Consider the following 22,377-nt stretch of genomic DNA (forward strand, 5'->3'; position numbering starts at 1 on the left):
AGTAACTGCAGAGTTCCATTAAATCACACTGATAAACACCTGCCACACGGTAATGAAAATATATTTTATTAGACATATAAAATTGGTAAGTACAGAACAGTGGCAGTCAGAGCATGTTAAATATGAGTGCCTGGAATCTGAAGTCATTTGGTGTATCCCAACAATTCTTAACCACAGGTGAGTTGTTTCTTAGATCCACTGCACGGTCACTGTCAGACACTCCCAAGTCAGGGACAACACAGAGTGAGATACAGAGTAAAGCTCCCTCTACACTGTCACCATCAAACATTCACAGAACAGGTACAGCACAGCATCAGATACAGAGTAAAGCTTCTTCTACCCACCCCTATCAAACACTCCCAGGGCAGGAACAGCACAAGGTAAATACAGAGTAAAGCTCCCTCTACACTGTCTCCATAAAACACCCCCAGGACAGGTACAGCACAGGATTGGGGCTGCATGGTAACAGTGGTTAGCACCGTTGCTTCATAGCACCAGGGTCACTGTGGAGTCTACACATTCTCCCTGTGTCCGCGTAGGTTTTCTCTGGATGCTCCAGTTTCCTCCCGCAAGTCCTGAAAGATGCGCTTGTTAGGTGAATTGGACATCATGAATTTTCCCTCCGTGTACCCGAACTGGTGTTGGAATGTGGCGTCTAGGGGATTTTCACAGTAACTTCAATTTCAGGTTAATGTAAGCCTACTTGTAACAATAATAAAGATTATTATTATTAGATGTAGAGTAAGGCTCCCTTTACACTCCCAGGACAGGAACAACATGGGGTTAGATACAGAGAAAAGTGCACTCCACACTGCAATAATAACCCGTATTGGAGGACAGCACATGGTCCCATTAACCTTTCAGGCTGTAATCTCAGATCATGCTGTGCTGTCGAATGGAGGTTGTGCTGGGAGGGGTGAATTTTCTGTGGTGTGTCAGGATGAGTATTGACAGCTGCCCATTTGTGACTGCTGGTGTTTGCGATGGGGGAAAATTCAAACAATGTATTGACATCTAACCCTTGCGGTGACAGCACTGTCATTTCTCAGAGCTCATTACCACACCCCTGGTATTGGCACATGTTTTCTAAGACTATAACGTAAGTAGTCAATTTAGCGCATATACTGTCAAAATAGAGTCCTCAGCTGGTGAAAGATGAATAGATTATATTTGTGCTTTGCGGATTAACTAATTATTTTTGTTATAGTGCATAGTAATAAAACTGGTTTCCTGACCCATTAAGTTTGTATCTGCGATGTAGTATTTTAGAGGTGCGGGGGGTGGGTATCCCAGCTGTGTGCACCAGCCCTGCAGCAGCTTATCTGGAGTCTTATACAAGTTTGAATGAGAGGCTCCCGCTAGCAGATCTCTCTACTCCATCCTTTCAAATATTTCGAGAGAAGGAGCACACTAACTTTTCTGTCAGTACTGGGGAATCGGACACTCTGGGTGCAGTAACTTCCAAATAGGCTGATGTACCTGTATGCGGAAGTTGTGGGCCAGTCTTCAGTTTACACAGCATCGACTCAAGCTGCAAAGGGATTACACACCAAGACAAAAGGAAGAAGGGAATTTCCAACAGCACATGCTGGTTGGAGGAAGTAAGTGGACACTTGAACAGGAAGCAGCAATCTCTGGAGCAGCGCTGAACTGGATTTCTGTGGAGCAATGGGAAGTGTTCTGATCTCACTGTACAGCTCGCACCTCCACAGCGACAGTCCCATTTCCGACCAGCCAAGGCTTCAGCTGAAACAACGCATGGTCCCATCTTCACTTGGGTGGATGAGGATTTCAGATGTCTGGTCTGGCAGAGCTTGGTACTGCTGGCGTCTCATTGCCCCGCTCCACACAGTACCAGGCTCGCCGTTCCTGAGAAATGGGGGCAGGGTACCTGGTGTGAAGCTGATGTTCTTGAAGGCATGGAGCAGGAAGATCCCAAGGACGATGATGATAAACCCGCTTATGGTGCCCAAGATGTTATCAAAGGTCATGTGGTACCACTCCTTGAACAGGATGGCTGAACAGGTCATAACAGCAGTGGTGAAGAAGACGTAATAGATGGGTGTGACGATGGAGGTGTTGAAGATGTCCAAGGCTTTGTTCAAATAATTGATCTGTGTGCTTACACAAACTATCAGGCACCCAAGCAGGATCCAGGTCACCGGCTGTGCCAGCACACGGTGACCCACAAACAGCTCCTTGATGGCGATTCCCAGGCCCTTGACACACGAGACAGAGAGGGAGCCGATGACGGAACAGATGAGGATGTAGACCAGGACATTCTTCTGCCCATAACGTGGGGCCACCAGCACGATTAGGATCAGGCAGCTGCTTACAACACACACTGCAAACACAATAAAACCTGCAAGCCCGACACAAGACTGAGATTAGACAGTTGAAGTGATGGCCCTCATGTTTTACAGCACAATGTACAATACATAGGATCACAACACATGCCAGACGATCAACGCCCAAACAAATCCAGCTCGGAATATCCCAAACTGCTGAATAGAGCAGTGTGAAACTTTCCACTGGCAGGAGGGCAGGAATCTGGGAATATTGATTCAGGATCATTGGCAGTAGAATCATAGAATCCCTACAGTGCAGAAGGAGGCCATTTGGCCCTTCGAGTCTGCACTGACTCTTTGAAAGAGCACCCCACCCAGGCCTAATCCCCCACCCTATTCCCATAATACCACCTAGGGGCAATTAGCATGGCCAATCCACCTTATCTGCACATATTTGCACTGTGGGAGGAAACCGGAGCACCCGGAGGAAACCCACGCAGACACATGGAGAAAATGCAAACTCCACACAGTCACCCGAGGTAGGAATTGAACCTGCCTCCCTGGCCACTGTGCCGCCCTGAATATGTGGGAAATGAGGAGAAATGTATTTACTCAAGTGAGTAATGACTGAGGAAAGCACTGCCTGAGAAAGCAGTGCAAGCAGATTCAATTGTAGCTTTCAAATGGGCTAAATTAGATAAATACTTAGAAAAATCTTTCGCTCTCCCAAAGAGGATGCACAGGCTCAAGGGGCTGAAGGGTGCTTCTTTTGTGCTGGGGAAATCAATGATTTTGTGTCATTATGAAAACTTTCCAGTGAGGAGCTGCACGGTGCAGTAGTTACAGACTGACAGCTATTTAAAGGAGGTATCAGCCCTCCTAACTGCTTTTACTCTGATATTTGCCGTACCTGGATCTTTGAGCTTTTCCACCATTTCAGTCAAGGTGCCGACCTCGTCCTCTTGTGGAGCATGGATCACCATCACTGTCGAACCCAAAATACTCAGGATGCAGCCCATCTTTCCGTGTAGGTTCAGGCGTTCGTTTAAAAAATAGGAGGATAAAATCGCACTGGAGAGAAGGAAGCAGGGACACTGGATTACCAGGTGCAAGGGCCCGGCCATACTGGAATTTACAAACACTTCTTCCCACTGCTCCCAATCTGAGAGAAAACCAACTCTACACAACTTGCAGGATGGGAATGAGAGCATTTTGACATCTGGACACATTTTCCCTTACGTTTTACATCTCCTGCAATCTTCCTATCTTCCTACAAATGACAAGATTTTAAATTGGACCGAACAACATCCACGGTAGCTTTCGCTATAGAACATAGAACATAGAACAGTACAGCACAGAACAGGCCCTTCGGCCCTCGATGTTGCGCCGAGCAACGACCACCCCACCCAAACCCACGCAACCCGTAACCCAACAATCCCCCCCCATCAACCTTACACCACGGGCAATTCAGCATGGCCAATCCACCTAACCCTATGTTCTGTGCCAAGGGCTCATTCTTTCTCTCAACTTCCAGTGATCTTTTCAAATGTGGAATCGAATGGAAAACGGGCTATTCCAAGATTTTGTAGTTACCAGGCAATTTTCCGAAGGGTATGAAACTAATTCAAACTAAAGAAAAGAATCTTTAAATGAAGATGTGATGATGAGAAACTGATAGGACCAACATGTTTCCCGAGATTTGAAGTTAAGATGCAGCTCCCTCGTTTGCAGATAGTGCAAGGATTGGGTGGTGGAGGGGCTAGTATTTTCTCTTTCAGATTCAGCTCTTATCATTAAAGGAATGGGATCAGTCTCCCGAATATATCTGTCCTGGGTGTGTATGATGGGGTTAGTGTAGAGGGAGCTTTACTCTGCATCTAACCCTGTGCTATATCTGTCTCAAGATGTTTGATGGGGACAGTGCGGAGGGAGCTTTACTCTGTATCTCACCCCGTGCTATACCTGTCCTGGGAGTAATTGGTTTAAACAAAAAGAACAAAGAAAATTACAGCACAGGAACAGGCCCTTCGGCTCTCCCAGCCTGCGTTGATCCAGATCCTTTATCTAAACCTGTTGCCTATTTTCCAAGGATTTATTCCCTCTGTTCCCCGCCCATTCATATATCTGTCTAGATGCCTCTTAAATGATGCTATCGTGCCCGCCTCTACCACCTCCGCTGGCAAAGCGTTCCAGGCACCCACCACCCTCTGCGTAAAAAACTTTCCACGCACATCTCCCTTAAACTTTCCCCCTCTCACTTTGAAATAGTGGCCGCTTGTAATTGACACTTCACAGTTGCTATCCACACTTCCCTCAGTAACATGGGATAGATCCCATCCGGACCTGGGGACTTGTCCACCTTAATGCCTGTTGGAATACCCAAAACCTCCCCCTTCCTTATGCCGACATGACCTAGAATATTTAAACATCCATCATGTCCCTCTCCTTGGTGAATACCGATGCAAAGTACTCATTAAGAAGCTCACTTATTTCCTTTGACTCCACGCATAAATTCCCTCTTTTGCTTTGAGTGGGCCAATCCTTTCTCTCGTTACCCTCTTGCTTCTTATATACGAATAAAAGGTTTTGGGATCTTCCTTAACCCTGTTAGCCAAAGATATTTCATGACCACTTTTAGCCCTCTTTATTGCGCGTTTGAGATTTGTCCTACTTTCCTGATATTCCTCCATAGCTTCATCAGTTTTAAGTCACCTAGATCTTATGTATGCTTCCTTTTTCATTTTAGCTAGTCTCACAATTCCACCCGTCATCTTGCCATTTCTATCCCTCATTTTCACAGGGACATGTCTGTCCTGCACTCTAGTCAACCTTTCCTTAAAAGACTCCCACATTTGAAATGTGGATTTACCCTTAAACAGCTGCTCCCATTCCACATTCCCTAGCTCCTGCCGAATGTTGTTATACTTGGCCTTTCCCCAATTTAGCACTCCTCCTTTAGGACCACTCTCATCTTTGTTTAGGGGCTGGTTTGCACACCGGGTTAAACAGCTGGCTTGTAATGCAGAACAATGCCAGCAGCGCGGGTTCAATTCCCGTACCGGCCTCTCCGAACAGGTGCCAGAATGTGGCGGCTAGGGGCTTTTCACAGTAACTTCATTGAAGCCGACTTGTGACAATAAGTGATTATTATTATTAATTATTATTTGATGGTGTCAGTATAGAGGGAGTTTTACTCTGTATCTAACCCTGAGCTGTACCTGTCCTGGGAGTGTTTGATGGGGACAGTGTGGAGGGAGCTTTACTCTGTATCTAACCCCATGGTGTACCTGTCCTGAGAGTGTTTGATGGGGTCAGTGTAGAGGGGGCTTTACTCTGTATCTAACCCCATGCTGTATCTGTCCTGCTACTGTTGGATGGGAGCAATGTCGACGGATCTTTACTCTGTGTCTAACCCTGTGCTATACCTGTCCTGGGAGTGTTTGATGGGGATAGTGTGGACGGAGCTTTACTCTGTATCTAACCCCATGCTTTATCTGTACTGGGACTGTTTGATGGGAGCAATGTAGACGGATCTTTACTCTGTATCTAAGCCCATGCTGTATCTGCCCTCAGTGTTTATAACCAACTTCGAGTACCTGATTGCGGTTCCAGTCCTGGGTTTGTCTAATATTGTACTCCGAGGTGGAGATGTGAGGAATGGTGTCTGTGTCACAGTGCTTTGGGGGTGAACCGGCATGGGGCGGGGGCAGGTGGGAGAGAATGAGGAGGAGGAGGAGAGAGAGGAATTTTCCAGTGCTGATTGCACAGCGCCTGCATCTGAAAAATGCACTGACGTGGACCTCAAGATTGGGCAGTGTCAGGCTGCCTTGATGGCAGAATCACAGTCCTGCAATTTTTGTCTGTGCACACAAAATGGCCATGTGCAAATGGATTGTCTAGTTGCTGGGATCTCTGGGACTGTAGAGGAGCAGCGAGGCAATTCCTTCAGGTCAGCAAGAGGGAGTTATATTGCAGCTGGAACGGTTATGTCAGGGGCTTGCTCACCTCACAAGGACACTGAGGGCTCCCAGCGGAGTGACCAGAGTCGCTGGGGCAAAGACATAGGCAGCAAAATTTGCAGCTTCTCCCAAACCCACTGCAAAACAGGATAGACAGAGTTAGAGCCTGAACCAGGTGCCCGATGTTCGAGCTACAGTCACCTACAGCCAGAAAAAGTATAACCATTTCACAAAGTGGGACACAACCTGCAGCCCTACTGCATTATAAAGGGTAGCGAGACACTGAGGTGAGGCAATGGGGGGAGATGAGAAGGAAGACACGGGCGGGGGTGGTGGTGTGATAAAGCAGGGAGACACAACGATCTTACAAATCCCCACTGAGAGAAATATGAACTTCCAGGATGATACAAGATTCCACATTTTAAGACTTTTACTTTAATAAGCAAACTAAAAACAATTGACTAAACACTATTTTTATTTCTCCTTTAAACTTTGGAACAGCACTTTCCTATTTTATTTTTAGAACAACTGAATAAATCACTTCACATGTCTACCTTACACTGTCTCTTAAGTAGACATTCAATTTTCCTGGACCCAATCCAGAGATTTGTAGCTCCCGAGATTCTACTTCCATTTTTGTCCTTTCTTAGCCTGCTAACTTTTAACTCCAGAACTGTCTTGCGCAGTGAGGGTTTTTCTTGTCGATTCTCCCTCTATCACAAGCTAGGCAATCTTCCAGCCTTGTTACAAATCGTCATGACATTGGTGTTTTCAATCCAAGCACGAGGTCCCTCCCTCATTCCTGCACAGGAAATCTGACACTATCTGCCTCTAGCTACTCTCTCTCACCCGATCATGGCAATCTGCTTCTCTGAGAATTTCAGGGATATCTTCGAAACCCTTTCCTTCTCAAAGACATCTTCATGGCAACATGAATCAAATGGGCGTTGTATCCAGGTAGAAATGCTTAATGCCTAACTTTGAGACCTCATCTCTTTAATCTTGGAAGTAAATGGACAGTTTAAAGCAGGGGTGGGCAAACTTTTCCGTGCAAGGGCCACATTCAGAAATTCACAATTCACAAAGGGCCGCATAGTATATTAAGTAAAATAATTACTTCACCCGGTTATGATTCTGGGCGCCTCATATAGAACATAGAACAGTACAGCACAGAACAGGCCCTTCGGCCCTCGACGTTGTGCCGAGCAATGATCACCCTACTCAAGTCAACGTATCCACCCTATACCAGTAAGTAACCCAACAGCCCCCCCCCCATTAACCTTAAAAAAAAAAAAAAAAAAAAAATTTTTTTTTAAAAAAGATTTTTTTTTTTTTTTTTAATGACTTGGTGGGCCGCAGAAATACCTTTGGCGGGCCGCATGCGGCCCGCGGGCCGTAGTTTGCCCACCCCTGGTTTAAAGCATTACTGTTTACAACCTGACATTCCCAACTTCTTTCTTTCATTCTCCCTGTGGCTACATGGGTTTCCTCCGAGTCCTCCGGTTTGCTCCCACAGTCCAATGGGAGGTTAGATGAATTGGCCGTGTTAAATTATCTCTTAGTATCCAAAGATGTGCAGGTTAGGTGGAGCTACAGGGATAGGGCAGGGTGCTCTTTCAGAAGGTTGGTGCAGACTTGCTGGGCCGAATGGCCTCCTGCATTGTAAGGATTCTATGATCTTGGAACTTTGGAGACTAGCAGTCTCATCACTGTAAACACAGATACTGCTGCCATTGACTCAAGATGTGAATACCTTAAATCTTGGTTTCAATGACCGGTGTCTCTCATTAATCTTTAAAAGCCATGCAATCCAGACCTGTTGTTAGGTAGCGTTCAGAACAGGAGAAACACTTAATTTTATCCGACATTAAAGACACAGTCATAAAACATACAAATAGGAGGTTTATAAGATTGTTAACATGGGGGAGGTAGAAGGAGGGAGACATTGAGCAGGGGAAAAAAACAGGGTGACAATGGGGGAGAGGAGAGGCAGTGAGACACTGGGGGGGGGGGGGGGGCGGAGAACATAAGGGATTCAAGAAGGTGGCAGGAGGGAAGCAGCAGTGAGACACCAGGGTGGGGAAGCGGGTAGAAATGGAGGCGGGGAGCGAAGCAGGGGACATGGGGGAAGAGAGTGGGGCATCAGGGAGAAGCCGAGGCCCCGAGGGGAAGGAGAAGCAAGGCGTCATGCGGGTGGGATGAAGAAGCAGTGGGTCACTGGGGGATTCAGTGGGAAGCAGTGGGGTCACTGGGATTCAGTGGGAAGCAGCGAGGTCACTGGGATTCAGTGGGAAGCAGAGGGTCACTGGGAGAATGAGTGAAGCAGGGGATCACTGGAGTATGGGTGAAGTTGGGGATCACTGGGGTATGGGTGAAGCACGGGGTCACTGGGGTATGGGTGAAGCACGGGGTCACTGGGGTATGGGTGAAGCACGGGGTCACTGGGGTATGGGTTAAGCACGGGGTCACTGGGGTATGGGTGAAGCAGGGGATCACTGGAGTATGGGCGATGCAGGGGATCACAGGAATATGGGTGATGCAGGGGGTCACAGGAGTATGGGTGAAGCAGGGGATCACTGGAGTATGGCCGACGTTGGGGATCACTGGGGTATAGGTGAAGCACGGGCCACTGGGGTATGGGTGAAGCAGGGGATCACTGAAGTATGGGTGAAGTTGGGGATCACTGGGGTATAGGTGAAGTTGGGGATCACTGGGGTATAGGTGAAGCACGGGGTCTCTGGGGTATGGGTGAAGCAGGGGGTCTCTGGGGTATGGGTGAAGCAGGGGATCACTGCGGGAATGGGTGCAGCAGGGGATCACTGGGGGAATGGGTGAAGCAGGGGATCACTGGAGTATGGGTGAAGCGGGGGATCACTGGGGGAATGGATGAAGCGGGGATCATTGGGGTATAGGTGAAGCAGGGTATCACTCGGGGAATGGGTGAAGCAGGGGATCACTGGAGTATGGGTGAAGCGGGGGATCACTGGAGTATTGGTGAAGCAGGGGATCACTGGAGTATGGGTGAAGCGGGGGATCACTGGGGGAATGGATGAAGCGGGGATCACTGGGGTATAGGTGAAGCAGGGTTTCACTGGAGGAATGGGTGGAGCAGGGGTCCACTTGGGGAATGGGTGAAGCGGGGGGCCACTGGGGGAATGGGTGAAGCAGGGATCACTGGGGTATAGGTGAAGCACGGGGTCACTGGGGTATGGGTGAAGCAGGGGATCACTGGGGGAATGGGTGAAGCCGGGATCACTGGAGTATGGGTGAAGCAGGGGATCACTGGAGTATGGGTGAAGAAGGGGATCACTGGAGTATGGGTGAAGCAGGGGATCACTGGGGGAATGCGTGAAGCAGGGGATCACTGGGGGAATGGGTGAAGCCGGGATCACTGGAGTACGGGTGAAGTTGGGGATCACGGGGGGGAATGGGTGAAGTAGGAGATCACTGAGGGAATGGGTGAAGTAGGGGATCACTGGGGGAATGGGTGAAGTAGAGGATCACAGGGGGAATGGGTGAAGCAGGGGATCACTGGAGTATGGGTGAAGCAGGGGATCACTGGAGTATTGGTGAAGCAGGGGATCACTGGGGGAATGGGTGAAGCAGGGGATCACTCGGGGAATGGGTGAAGCAGGGGATCACTGGGGGAATGCGTGAAGCAGGGGATCACTGGGGGAATGGGTGAAGCAGGGGAACACTGGCGTATGGGTGAAGCAGGGGATCACTGGAGTATGGGTGAAGCAGGGGATCACTGGAGTATGGGTGAAGCGGGGGATCACTGGGGAAATGGATGAAGCGGGGATCACTGGGGTATAGGTGAAGCAGCGTTTCACTGGAGGAATGGGTGAACCAGGGGATCACTGGGGGAATGGGTGAAGCAGGGGTCCACTTGGGGAATGGGTGAAGCGGGGGGCCACTGGGGGAATGGGTGAAGCAGGGGACCACTGGGGGAATGGGTGAAGCAGGGATCACTGGGGTATAGGTGAAGCACGGGGTCACTGGGGGAATGCGTGAAGCAGGGGATCACTGGGGGAATGGGTGAAGCAGGGGATCACTGGAGTATGGGTGAAGTTGGGGATCACTGGAGTATGGGTGATATTGGGGATCACTGGAGAATGGGTGAAGTTGGGGATCACTGGGGGAATGGGTGAAGTTGGGGATCACTGGGGGAATGGGTGAAGTTGGGGATCACTGGGGGAATGGGTGAAGTTGGGGATCACAGGGGGAATGGGTGCAGTTGGGGATCACAGGGGGAATGGGTGACGTTGGGGATCACAGGGGGAATGGGTGACGTTGGGGATCACTGGGGGAATGGGTGAAGCAGGGGATCATTGGGGGAATGGGTGAAGCCGGGATCACTGGAGGAATGGATGAAGCAGCGTATCACTGGGGGAATGGGTGAAGCAGGGTATCACTGGGGGAATGGGTGAAGCAGGGATCACTGTGGGAATGGGTGAAGCAGGGGATCACTGGGGGATGGGGGACAGGAGAAGCAGGGGGCCACTGGTGGGGGGGGGGATTAAGTGGGAAACCAGGTTGTTGTATATCGAGGCAGAATGTGGGAGACGCCATAATGAGCAGTAATTTGCTGTATCTCCTGTGATGTTCCTCAGCGCTGCCATAGCCAATAGGAGAAATTTACAAGAAAGCATTTTAAAGTTATTCTACCTGTTACCATGAGCAACACTCACTTGTGAGCAGTCCGGCCCACCACAGCCATTCCTTCAGGTATGCATGGCCACCCTGACCTGTGAGGGGAGAACAAAGCACATTGAGCCGTACAGCCTGACAGCTTCTATCACTATCTCCCCATCCAGTTCGCTGCCTAACCTCACCAGCTGTGTAAGCTGGTGAATAAGGGATCTGATGGGTAATGGTGTCTCGTGTGTAATTTCCCTGTGTGAAACATCAACTTCCAGTTTCAACTTGTTTGTCAAACTTGGCAACAGTGAATTAGTAGCGATTACAAGGTGAGGGAACTGTATTTGGAGGAAGGGTTCGCCAGTCTGGAGGAGCTAAGGGGGAGGGTAGAGCTGCCGAGGTGGAGTGAGTTCAGGTATCTGCAGGTTAGGGACTTTGAGCGAAAGGTCTGGAGGGGGTTCCCTAGGTTGCTGGGATACACCTTGCTGGAGCGACTGCTGCTTCTGGATGTGGAAGGGAGGGAAGAATTGGGGATATATATACAAGTGGTTGCGGGAGCAGGGAGGCGAGCAAGTGGTGAAGATCAAAGAGAAATGGGAAGCGGAGTTGGGAGAGGAGATCAATTGGGGAGAATGGAATGAGGCACTGGGTAGGGTAAACGGGACCTCCTCATGTGCAAGGATGAGCCTGATACAGTTTAAGGGGGTGCACAGGTTGCATATGACTCGGGCGAGAATGAGTCGGTTCTTTCAGAGAGTAGTAGGTGAGTGTGAGAGGTCTGGGCGGGGGCCAGCGAATCATGCGCACATGTTTTGGGGTTGAGAAAAATTGGGAAGATTCTGGGCGGGGGATGCTCGCAGTCTTAGCCAGGATAGTGGAGGATCCGGACCCTTTGGTGGTGATATTTGGGGTCTCAGAGAAGCCAGAGCTCATGGAGAAGAGGAAGGCCGATGTCTTGGCCTTCGCCTCTCTGACTGCACGGGCGAATTTTGCTGGAGTAGGGGTCGGCATCGTCCCAGAAGGTAGCTTCTGTTTGTTCACTGTAACGTGTTTTGATACATGTTTGTAATAAAAACATTTTTAAAAAAAGAATTAGTAGCGTTTAACTTCAAATTATCACCAACTCTTGAAAGGCTCAGGTCGTGTCCACCGCTGTGGCACAGCTGCTGGGGTGAGCATGTGGGGAGGGGCACAGAGTCACAGGTGTCAGGGGATTGGCACTATGAGTGCTGAGGTATGGCATTTTTAAATTTGAATAAAACATCTCAAGAATGAATAAGCCAGTGAAAAGGGACTTTCTGTATTCATATCAGAAAGGAAAGGCTCAGATTTAGTCATTACCTTGTGCTGAGGTGCATCAATTCAGGACTGCAATTAGAGGCAGTACAATGTTTACGGTGCAGGACTCAGGATTAATGAATCAGATTAAATTGCTGTTCCTCATCAGAATCCATTGCTGATTAATGACTGAGCTCAGCTGGACAAGGCATTGGTGAGATCAAATTTAATAACTTGCCAAATTTAATCATGAAGAGAGGTCATTTGGGTGTGGTAGCAGGGGTCCTATCTCCATCAGGGAGGGTCACGTTTTGGGGAGGGGGAGGGCCTCCTTTGGTGAGGGGGGCCACCTTCGGGGGGGGAGGGGGGGGGGCTATCTGGGGAGGGGTCACCAGGGTGGGGGAGGGCCACATTCGTGGAGAGGAGAGCCACCTTTTTCATCTGTATTCACACAGGAAAAAGACAATGTTGTCGAGGAGAATACTGAGATACAGGCTACTAGACTAGAAGGGTTTGAGGTTCATAAGGAGGAGGTGTTAGCGATTCTGGAAAGTGTGAAAATAGATAAGTCCCCTGGGCCGGATGGGATTTAGCCTAGGATTCACTGGGAAGCTAGGGAGGAGATTGCTGAGCCTTTGGCTTTGATCTTCAGATCATCTTTGTCTACAGGAATAGTGCCAGAAGACTGGAGGATAGCAAATGTTGTCCCCTTGTTCAAGAAGGGGAGTGGAGATAACCCCGGTAACTATAGACCAGTGAGCCTTACTTCTGTTGTGGGAAAAGTCTTGGAAAGGTTTATAAGGGTTAGGATGTATAATCATCTGGAAAGGAATAATCTGATTAGAGATAGTTAACATGGTTTTGTGAAGGGTAGGTCGTGCCTCACAAACCTTATTGAGTTCTTCGAGAAGGTGACCAAACAGGTGGATGAGGGTAAATCAGTTGATGTGGTGTATATGGATTTCAGTAATGCGTTTGATAAGGTTCCCCACGGTAGGCTATTGCAAAAAATACAGAGGCATGGGATTCAGGGTGATTTAGCAGTTTGGATCAGAAATTGGCTAGCTGATAGAAGACAAAGGATGGTGGTTGATGGGAAATGTTCAGACTGGTGTCCAGTTACTAGTGGTGTACCACAAGGATCTGTTTTGGGGCCGCTGCTGTTTGTCATTTTTATAAATGACCTGGAGGAAGGCGTAGAAGGATGGGTGAGTAAATTTGCAGATGACACTAAAGTCGGTGGAGTTGTGGACAGTGCAAAAGGATGTTACAAGTTACAGAGGGACATAGATAAGATGCAGAGCTGGGCTGACAGGTGGCAAATGGAGTTTAATGCAGAAAAGTGTGAGGTGATTCATTTTGGAAGGAATAACAGGAAGACAGAGTACTGGGCTAATGGTAAGATTCTTGGTAGTGTGGACGAGCAGAGAGATCTCAGTGTCCATGTCCATAGATCCCTGAAAGTTGCCACCCAGGTTGAGAGGGTTGTTAAGAAGGCGTACGGTGTGTTAGCTTTTATTGGTAGAGGAATTGAGTTTCGGAGCCATGAGGTCATGTTGCAGTTGTACAAAACTCTGGTGCGGCCGCATTTGGAGTGTTGCGTGCACTTCTGGTCGCTGCATTACAGGAAGGATGTGGAAGCATTGAAAATGAAATTAAATGAAAATTGCTTATTGTCACGAGTAGGCTTCAATGAAGTTACTGTGAAAAGCCCCTAGTCGCCACATTCCGGCGCCTGTCCGGGGAGGCTGGTACGGGAATCGAACTGTGCTGCTGGCCTGCCTTGGTCTGGTTTTAAAAGCCAGCGATTTAGCGGAGTGAGCTAAACCTGCCCCTAAAATTGGAAAGGGTACAGAAGAGAAAAGAGTTGCCTGGTATGGCGGGAAGATCTTACGAGGAAAGGCTGAAGGACTTGAGGCTGTTTTCGTTAGAGAGAAGAAGGTTAAGAGGTGACTTAATTGAGGCATACAAGATGATCAGAGGATTAGATAGGGTGGACATTGAGAGTCTTTTTCCTCGGATGGTGATGTCCAGCACGAGGGGACATAGCTTTAAATTGAGGGGAGATAGATATAGGACAGATGTCAGAGGTAGATTCTTTACTCAGAGAGTAGTAAGGGCATGGAATGCCCTGCCTGCAACAGTAGTGGACTCGCCAACACTAAACGCATTCAAATGGTCATTGGATAGGCATATGGACGATAAGGGAATAGTGTAGATGGGCTTTAGAGGAGTTTCACAGGTCGGTGCAACATCGAGGGCCGAAGGGCCTGTACTGCGCTGTAATGTTCTATGTTTCAGGGATGTGGACGGCCAATATCGGGGAGGGGGAAGGGCAGGGCCACCTTCAGGGAGGGGACCGAGAGGCAGGAAGGTGGAGGTCCACCTTGGGGGAGGAGGAGGGGAGGTCACCTTGGGGGAGGGGCGGTGGAGGGACATCTTCGGAGAGGAAGGTGCAGGGCCACCTTTGGGGAGGGCCAGGGCCACCTTTGGTGAATGGTAGAGCAGGAGGCCACCTTCGGGCAATGGATGGCCATCTTCAGGGAGGGGAGAGCCACCTTTGGGAAGGGGAGGGCCACCTTCGAGGAGGGATATGGCCATCTTTGGGAAGGGGAGGGCCATCTTCGGGGAGGGGAGGGGGGGGGCATGTTCGGGGAGGAAGAGGGTCACCTTCTGGGAGGGGAGGCCCACATTTGGGGGAGGGGGCAATGCGGGGCTACATTCAGGGAGGGGGACACATTTGAGGAGGAGGGCCACCTTCAGGAATGGGGCCAGCTTCGGGAAAGGGAGACCACCTTCGTTGGGGCAGGGGCACTTTCAGGGAGTGTGGGGGCACCCTCTGGGAGTGGAGGATCATGTTTGAGGAGGGAAAGGGATTTCATCTTCAGGGAGGAGAGGGGGCCACCTTCTGGAAGGGAAGAGGCACAGGGGAACCACCTTCAGAGGTTGGGGGGGGGGGGGGGGCATCTTCGGGGAAGGCACGATGATAAGTAAAAAGAGGTAAGGTGTTGAATGAATATTTCACATCTGTCTTCACCCAAGAGAATGAGGAGGTAGATAGAGAGAGACTGTGAAGTTCTTGAGCCCATTGTCAATAGAGAGTGACAAGGTTTTGAATGTCTTGGCGGACTTGTCCATTTGCAGATGATTTGTGTCCCAGGATGCTGTGGGAGGCGAGGGAGGAGTTTGCAGGAGGTCTGACTCAAATATTTAATTGCTCTCTGGCCACAGAGGAGATGCCAGAGGAGTGGAGAACAGCTAATGTGCTCTCACTATTTAACAAAGGTTGTAGAGATAAGTCAGGGAACTACAGGCCAGTGAATCTCACACCAGTGATCGGGAAACTACTGGAGCAAATTCTGAAGAAGAGAATCTATCTCCACGTAGAGAGGCGCGAGAGAGAGAGGTGAGAGAGAGAGCGAGAGAGAGAGAGAGAGAGAGAGAGAGAGAGAGAGAGAAGGATCACTATGTTTGTGGATGACACAAAGATTAGCCGGATGGCTAACAGTGAGGTAAAGTGTCTTGTGTTACAGGAAGATATAAATCGGATCATTAAATGGACAGAAAATGGGCAAAGTGTGAGGTGCTCCACTTTAGAAGTCGTGATGTGACAAGAATGTATTCAATGAATGGCCTGATACTGGGACGTTCTGAGGAACAAAGGCTTCTTTGTCCATAGATCTCTTGAAGGCAGAAGGGCAGGTTAATAGGCTGCTGAAAAAGGCATATGGGGCACTTGCTTTTATCAATCAGGGCATAGATTACAAAAGCAGGGTGTTCATGCTGGAGCTGTACAGAACTTTGGTGAGGCCACAGCTGGAGTACTGTGTACAGTTTTGGTCACCACGTTATAGGGAGGATGTGATTGGACTTTCGCAAGAAGGTGGGACATCTTCGGGGGGGGGGTGGGGGGGGGGAGAAGAGGCGGTAAAGAGTCACCTTCGAAGAGAGGGAAGGGGAGGTGGAGGGCCACCTCGGCAGCTTCGGGGAGGGGGAGCCAGCACCTTCTGGGGTTTGGGGTGAGTCAACACCTTCAGGGGAGGGGGCGCTCAGCACTTTCAGGGAAGACGAGAGACAGTCGGCACCTTCAGAGTAGGGGGTAAACGGACTGAAGGAAAATACTGTTAGCATGGACTCAAAGCGATACGCCCACTCCTGGCTGACATGGTCCCATTCAGACTTAAACTCATCAGGGAACGCAGAGGGTGATTCACCCACGATCCACTATCTTTCGGGATATTCCTCATTGGCCAATCATTATCCTAGTACAGAGTCTGAGCACATATTTTTCCATCAATGGAAGATTAGTTGTATATGAATGGCCTAGCTCAGGTCTTTATGTAAATGGGAGTGGGCAATCAAGCAGCACAATTATTTTTATTTTATTTTTTATTTTAATCGCTTATTGTCACAAGTAGGCTTCAAAATGAAGTTACTGTGAAAAGCCCCTAATCGCCACATTCCGGCGCCTGTTCGGGGAGGCTGGTACGGGAATTGAACCGTGCTGCTGGCCTGCTTGGTCTGCTTTCAAAGCCAGCACTTAGTTGATAAGTTCCAGTCTGGACATTCTAGAGGAGGATCTTTGTTTGAAGGGCTGGGCAGGGCTTCGAGAGAGAAGAAATTAATTTGGAGCGGCAAAGAAAAAAGAAGATGCGAGCAGCCATGAGACAAGTCATGAAGTCTGCTACACAAAATAAGGATCTAAGCAGCCATCGAAGAGGTCATGGAAAAAAACCATAGACAGAAGGCTTTGGAAAAGAGTTCTGAATGAATGTCCCGACCAGAAGAAAGATTGCTTCAGAAATGCAAGTGGTGCTTTTGGCTGTATATGTAAGTGGAACGAGAGCTGTATTTTCATGCCAAGTGTTATTTGATGAGAACTAGTAAGAAACTAGCACAGATGAATGCGTGCCTTAAGAGTCGGATGTGTAACTTTTTAAAGGTTTAAGACGGTGCAGAAAAATCGATTTGTTCCGGTTGTGATAATATAAGAAATAGGGCCTGGTTATTCTATAAACAAACAGGAGGGAAGGTTTTAGATTCCTAGACCATTGGGACCGTTTTGGGGAAGGTGGGACCTGTACAAGCGGGATGGTCGACATCTTAACCAGAGAGGGACTAACATCCTTGCTGGTGGGTTCGCTAGTGCTGTTGGGAAGAGTTAATCTGTTAGTTTGAAGTTTAAAACTTTAAATGTTTTTTTTTGGTTTAATAACGTTTGTTTAGAAAATAACCAAACTCTATTTATTACATTGTCACAGCCGAAATGAATCAAATTTTCTGCACCATCTGGTTCAATAGGGGACCCCAGAGTCATGGGCACAGGTAGACGCTTTTGTGGTCATGAAAATGACTCCAGGATGGTGTGATGCCTCCTTGATGTCGGGGTCTGGGATATCACCGAACGGTTGCAGGGCACCCTGAAGAGGGAGAGTGATAAGCCAGAGGTCATGGTACATGTTGGTACCAACGACATAGGTTGAAAGAAGGATGAGGTTTTGCATCAATAATTCAAGGAGTTAGGCAATAGACTAAAGAGCAGGACCTCTCGGGTTGTAATCTCTGGATTACTCCCAGTGCCACATGCTAGTGAGTACAGGAATAGGAGACTAGCACAGATGAATGCGTGGCTTAAGAGTCGGATGTGTAACTTTTTTAAGGTTTAATACGGTGCAGAAAAATCAATTTGTTCCGGTTGTGATAATATAAGAAATAGGGCTTGATTATTCTATAAACAAACAGGAGGGAGGTTTTTAGATTCCTGGACCATTGGGACCGTTTTGGGGAAGGTGGGACCTGTACACGCGGGATGGTCGACATCTTAACCAGAGAGGGACTAACATCCTTGCTGGTGGGTTTGCTGTTGGGAAAAGTTAAACTAGTTTGGCAGGCGGAGGGGATGCAGACTGATTGCAGAATATGGACACAGTATAACATAGAAAAGCAATCAGGTTAGAGGGAATACAGCGGTAGTAAGTTTCAAAGGAGTAAGACAAGGCTGGATGGCCTCTACTTTAATGCCAGGAGTATTAAAGGTAAATGGATGAGTTAAGGGTGATGATTGACACATGGAATCATGATATAATAGCTATCACAGAGCTATGGTTGATTCAGGGGCAGGATTGGCAGCTTAACAGCCGGGATATAGAATCTTCAGGCAAGGCAGAGACGGGGATAGAAGAGGAGGAGGCATTGCATTGTTAGTTCAGGAGGAGTTACTATGGTAAGGAGAGCTGATATCTTGAAGGGGACATCAAATTAAGCTGTGGTAGAGCTTAGGAATAAAAAAGGAACAGCTACGTTGCTCGGAGTTTATTATAGACCCCCAGAAGCTGCACGGTGGCACAGTGGGTTAGCCCTGCTGCCTCACGGCACCGAGGTCCCAGGTTCGATCCTGGCTCTGGATCACTGTCCGTGTGGAGTTTGCACATTCTCTTCCCAACAGCGCTAGCGACCCACCAGCAAGGATGTTAGTCCCTCTCTGGTTCAGATGTAGACTGTCCCGCTTGTCCAGGTCTCACCTTCCCCAAATTCAGTCCCAAAGGTCCAGGAATCTAAAGCCCTCCCTCCTGTTTGTTTATAAAATCACCAAGCCCTATTTCTTACATTATCACAACCGGAACAAATCGATTTTTCTGCACCGTCTTATACCTTAAAAATTTTATTTCTTGTTTCGGCCCCACAACTCAAAGATGTGCAGGTTCGGTGGATTGGCCACGCTAAATTTCCCCTTAATTGAAAAAAGTGAATTGGGTACTCTAAATTTATTTTAAAAAAACTATAGACCCCAGATAGTCAGTGGGAAAGTTGGAGCAAATATTTGCGCAATAAAAAGAGGGTTATTAATAATAATCTTTATTATTGTCACAAGTAGGCTTACAATAACACTAAAGTTACTGTGAAAATCCCTTATTTACCAATATTAGGTGATTTTAACTTTCCCAAAATTAATTGGGATACCCATTCATGTTAAGGGCTTAAATAGAGTATGCTTCTTAAAATATATACAGGAAAACTTTACAAGTCAATACATAGAGTCCAACAAGGGACGGTGCAGTGCTGGACCTAATTTTGGGGAATGAAGTCAGACAGGCAGTTAATGTGTTGGTGGGGGAGCATTTTGGTGATAGCGACCACGACAAAGAGCAAAATAGCATAGGAACAGGCCCTTCGACCCTCTAAGCCTGTACCGGTCATGATACCAATCCTTGCCAAATCCCTCAGAACTTCCTTGTGCAGTATCCATCCTATCCATGTATTTGTCAAGATGCCCTTTTGAACGGTGTTTATGTATCTGCTTCCACAACCTTGCCTGGCAAAGCGTTCCAGGCACTCACCACCTTCTGCGTAAAAAACCTGCCTCGCACATCTCCTCTAAACTATGCCCCACAGACCTTAAACCTATGATCCCCGGCGACTGCCCCTCCGCACTGGAGAGTGAGAGTCAGCACCTTCAGGGGAGAGAGAGTCAGCACCTTTGTGTAAGGGGAGCAGTGAGGGGAAAAAGCAGTGTTCTATCAACAAATAAGCATTTTACTACCTAGCCCTTTGTGGGGGTCTAGTGATGCAATGTCCCTGTAATAGATTATCTAAATTCACAGGATTATGGAATGGCCTTGTGTGGCAGAGTACCAGGGAATTGGTTCCTATGATCTGATCGAGGGGATGGGTCAGTGCCAGTGTGCTGGGAAAGGGAAGTACTGAAGGTGAAAATGAAAATCAGGTCGTTCATCTTTAAAAACTGAGACTGAGATCAGTGACTGTTAGTCAGGTCACTGTATGTTCCCTCAGCGGTAACCTACCTGCTCTGATCACCCCCTTGCCGGACAGACGTAACAGCCCCTTCTTTTTCAGGATGAAACTACTTCCGATGAAGATGCTGGAGCTGATGGCGAGAGCAAGCCCGACGTAGAAATGATAGCCCAAAGCGGCATTGGCCACGGTGGATTGCTGCAGGAAATAAGGACATGGGGTCACTGCTTTCAGAATATACACAGGGGGAAACCCAAAGTCACTCAGCATCACAGAGATGCCTCAAGTAGCGAATATCTTGCTTGTGGGTGATGGTGTGTGTGTGTGAGAGAGAGATCTGTATTTGTGTGGAAAAGGACTGGAGCCAAGTCTGTAATAAAGTCAGGAGCTGAGTGGCCTTGGTGGAAACCAAACTGAGTGTCAGTGAGCAGATTATTGCTGAGTGTGCAGCTTGATAGCACTATTGCTAACCCCTTCCATCATTTTACTCATGACTGAGAGTAGACTGATCAGGTAGTAATTGGCTGGGTTGTATTTGTCCTATTTCTTATGTACAAGACATATCTGGGCAATTTCCCACATTGCCGGGTAGATGTCAGTCTTGTAGCTGTACTAGAACAGCTTGGCTCGGGGCACGGCAAGTTCTGGAGCACAAGTATTGTCAGAATATTGTCAGGGTCCCTAGCCTTTGCAGTAACCAGTACCTTCTGCCGTTTCTTAATCACGTGGATTAAATTGAGTTAGTTGAAGAATGGCATCTATGATGCTGGGGACCTTCAGAGGAGACCAAGTTAGATCATCCACTTGACACTTCTGCCTGAAGATTGTTGCAAATGCTTCAGCCTTATCTTCTTCATCAATGAGGATGGGGTTATTTGTGGAGCTAGTAAGTTGTTTAATTTTCCACCGCCATTCACGACTGGATGGCACAATGGTTAGCACTGCTGTTTCAAAGCACCAAGAAACCGGGTTCAATTCTCCCCTCAGTTGTCTATGTGGAGTTTGCACTTTCACCCCATGACTGCATGGGTTTCCTCTGGATGCTCATTTTGTCCGATAGTACAAAGATTTGTGGGTCTGTCCTGTCGGTGGGACAGGGCATACCCATGGATGGTCATTGTGGTATAAGGGAATATCATATCATCTGTAATGAGTGTGACTACGTCAGGCTGTTGCTTGGCATTATCTGTGACAGCTCTCTGAAGTCTGGCACATGCCCCCAGGTGTTAGTAAGGAGGTCTTCACAGGTCTGGGTATGGCACTGTCATTTCTGGTTGTGCCAGGTGATCCATCCAGTTTAATAGCAGCTTGATACAACTGAATGGCTTGCTGGACCATTTAAGAGTCAACCACAGTGGGTCTCGAGTCACATGTAGGCCAGCCCAAGTAAGGACAGCAGATTTCCTACTTAGCCACAGGGTAATTACAACAGTTGACAATTTCAATTCCAAATTTATTAATTGATTCCATGAGCTGCAAAGTGGGATTTGAACTCATGTTTCCAGAACATTAACCTGGGCCTCTGGATTGCTTGTCAAGTGGCATTACTATTACACTACCATCTCCACTATGAACCTACAGTTCACAATGTGTTCTATGGAGATTCTTTGGATAAAAGTGAACAGAAACATATTTTAATGTCAAAACCAACCAAACGATCAGAAACCACAAGGGAGGAATTGCAGAGCAGCAGGAGATCACACCATGATTAATGCCTTAGAGGTTAGAATTTGAAAGCCTCTGGTCAATACCCAGGAATGCAAAAGCTTGAATATTAAGTACCGGTGCAGTTATCTATTCTAGAGTCACCTACCAAGGGTGAAGTGGAAGACATTCTCCAGGCTGCAGATAATTGTCACCAGCATACGTCAGGAATTCAGTTCCACCAACTGGAATTGCAACCCCACCTCCTCCTCCTCCTCCACGAGGGAGCTGCGAGGCAAACTGACGGAGAGCACCTCAATTTCCTCACTCAGGCTCTACCTGTCACTTGCACTCTTCTAACCAGGGCCCTACTGGCTCTCTGCTAACTCCGCCCCCACTGGTACACTGCTAATTCTGCCCCCACTGGATCACCGCTAACTCTGCTCTCACTGGATCACCGCTAACGCCCATCCCCACTGGCACCATTCTAACCTCCCCCCACTGGCACCCTGCTAACCCAGTCCCCGTTGGCACCCTGTTAACCTTGCACACACACTGGCACCCTGATAACCCTACTCCTGTTGGCACTCCAATAACCCCGCTCGCACTGGCACTGAACTAATCCCTCCCACACTGGCACCTAACCCTGCCCACACTGGCACCCTACTGACCCTGCCCCACTGCTAACCCCACCCCGCTGGATCCCTGCTAACCTCGCCCCCCACTGTCACTCTGCTAACCCCGCCCCACTAGATCCTAGCTAATCTCGCCCCCCTCCCCACTGGTTCTTTGCTAACCCCGCCCACACTGGCATC

General features: G+C 48.4%; 1 protein-coding gene across 2 annotated transcripts; it reads right to left on the bottom strand.

Annotated features, from left to right (window-relative positions):
* Nucleotides 1-649: 649 nt before the first annotated feature.
* Nucleotides 650-22,298, bottom strand: zgc:101583 (uncharacterized protein LOC494104 homolog). Of its 2 annotated transcripts, XM_038775499.1 has the most exons (6): nt 21,732-22,298; nt 19,969-20,116; nt 10,939-10,995; nt 6,294-6,384; nt 3,199-3,359; nt 651-2,362 (listed from the first exon to the last, which is right to left on the bottom strand). In XM_038775499.1, the coding sequence occupies exons 1-6, from the start codon at nt 21,750-21,752 to the stop codon at nt 1,743-1,745; spliced, it is 1,098 nt and encodes a 365-aa protein (XP_038631427.1). In that variant the 5' UTR covers nt 21,753-22,298; the 3' UTR covers nt 651-1,742. The 2 variants fall into 2 exon arrangements, with proteins under 2 accessions (XP_038631429.1, XP_038631427.1); XM_038775501.1 differs by lacking the exon at nt 21,732-22,298 and having other exon boundaries at nt 650-2,362; nt 10,916-10,995; nt 19,969-19,983.
* Between the last annotated feature and the right edge of the window lie 79 nt (nt 22,299-22,377).

The sequence above is a fragment of the Scyliorhinus canicula genome, chromosome 17, assembly GCF_902713615.1.
Source record: "Scyliorhinus canicula chromosome 17, sScyCan1.1, whole genome shotgun sequence".
Classification (NCBI taxonomy): domain Eukaryota; kingdom Metazoa; phylum Chordata; class Chondrichthyes; order Carcharhiniformes; family Scyliorhinidae; genus Scyliorhinus; species Scyliorhinus canicula.

What these genes read in the sequence shown, in the direction of transcription:
- zgc:101583 (XM_038775499.1), bottom strand. Translation starts at nt 21,752, where the DNA reads ATGTCTTCCACTTCACCCTTG. An exon ending in GTGGGCCGGACTGCTCACAA is followed by an intron (nt 6,385 to 10,938) that starts GTGAGTGTTGCT and finishes CCTGTTTTGCAG; the next exon opens with TGGGTTTGGGAGAAGCTGCA. An exon ending in GCCCTCAGTGTCCTTGTGAG is followed by an intron (nt 3,360 to 6,293) that starts GTGAGCAAGCCC and finishes CCTTCTCTCCAG; the next exon opens with TGCGATTTTATCCTCCTATT.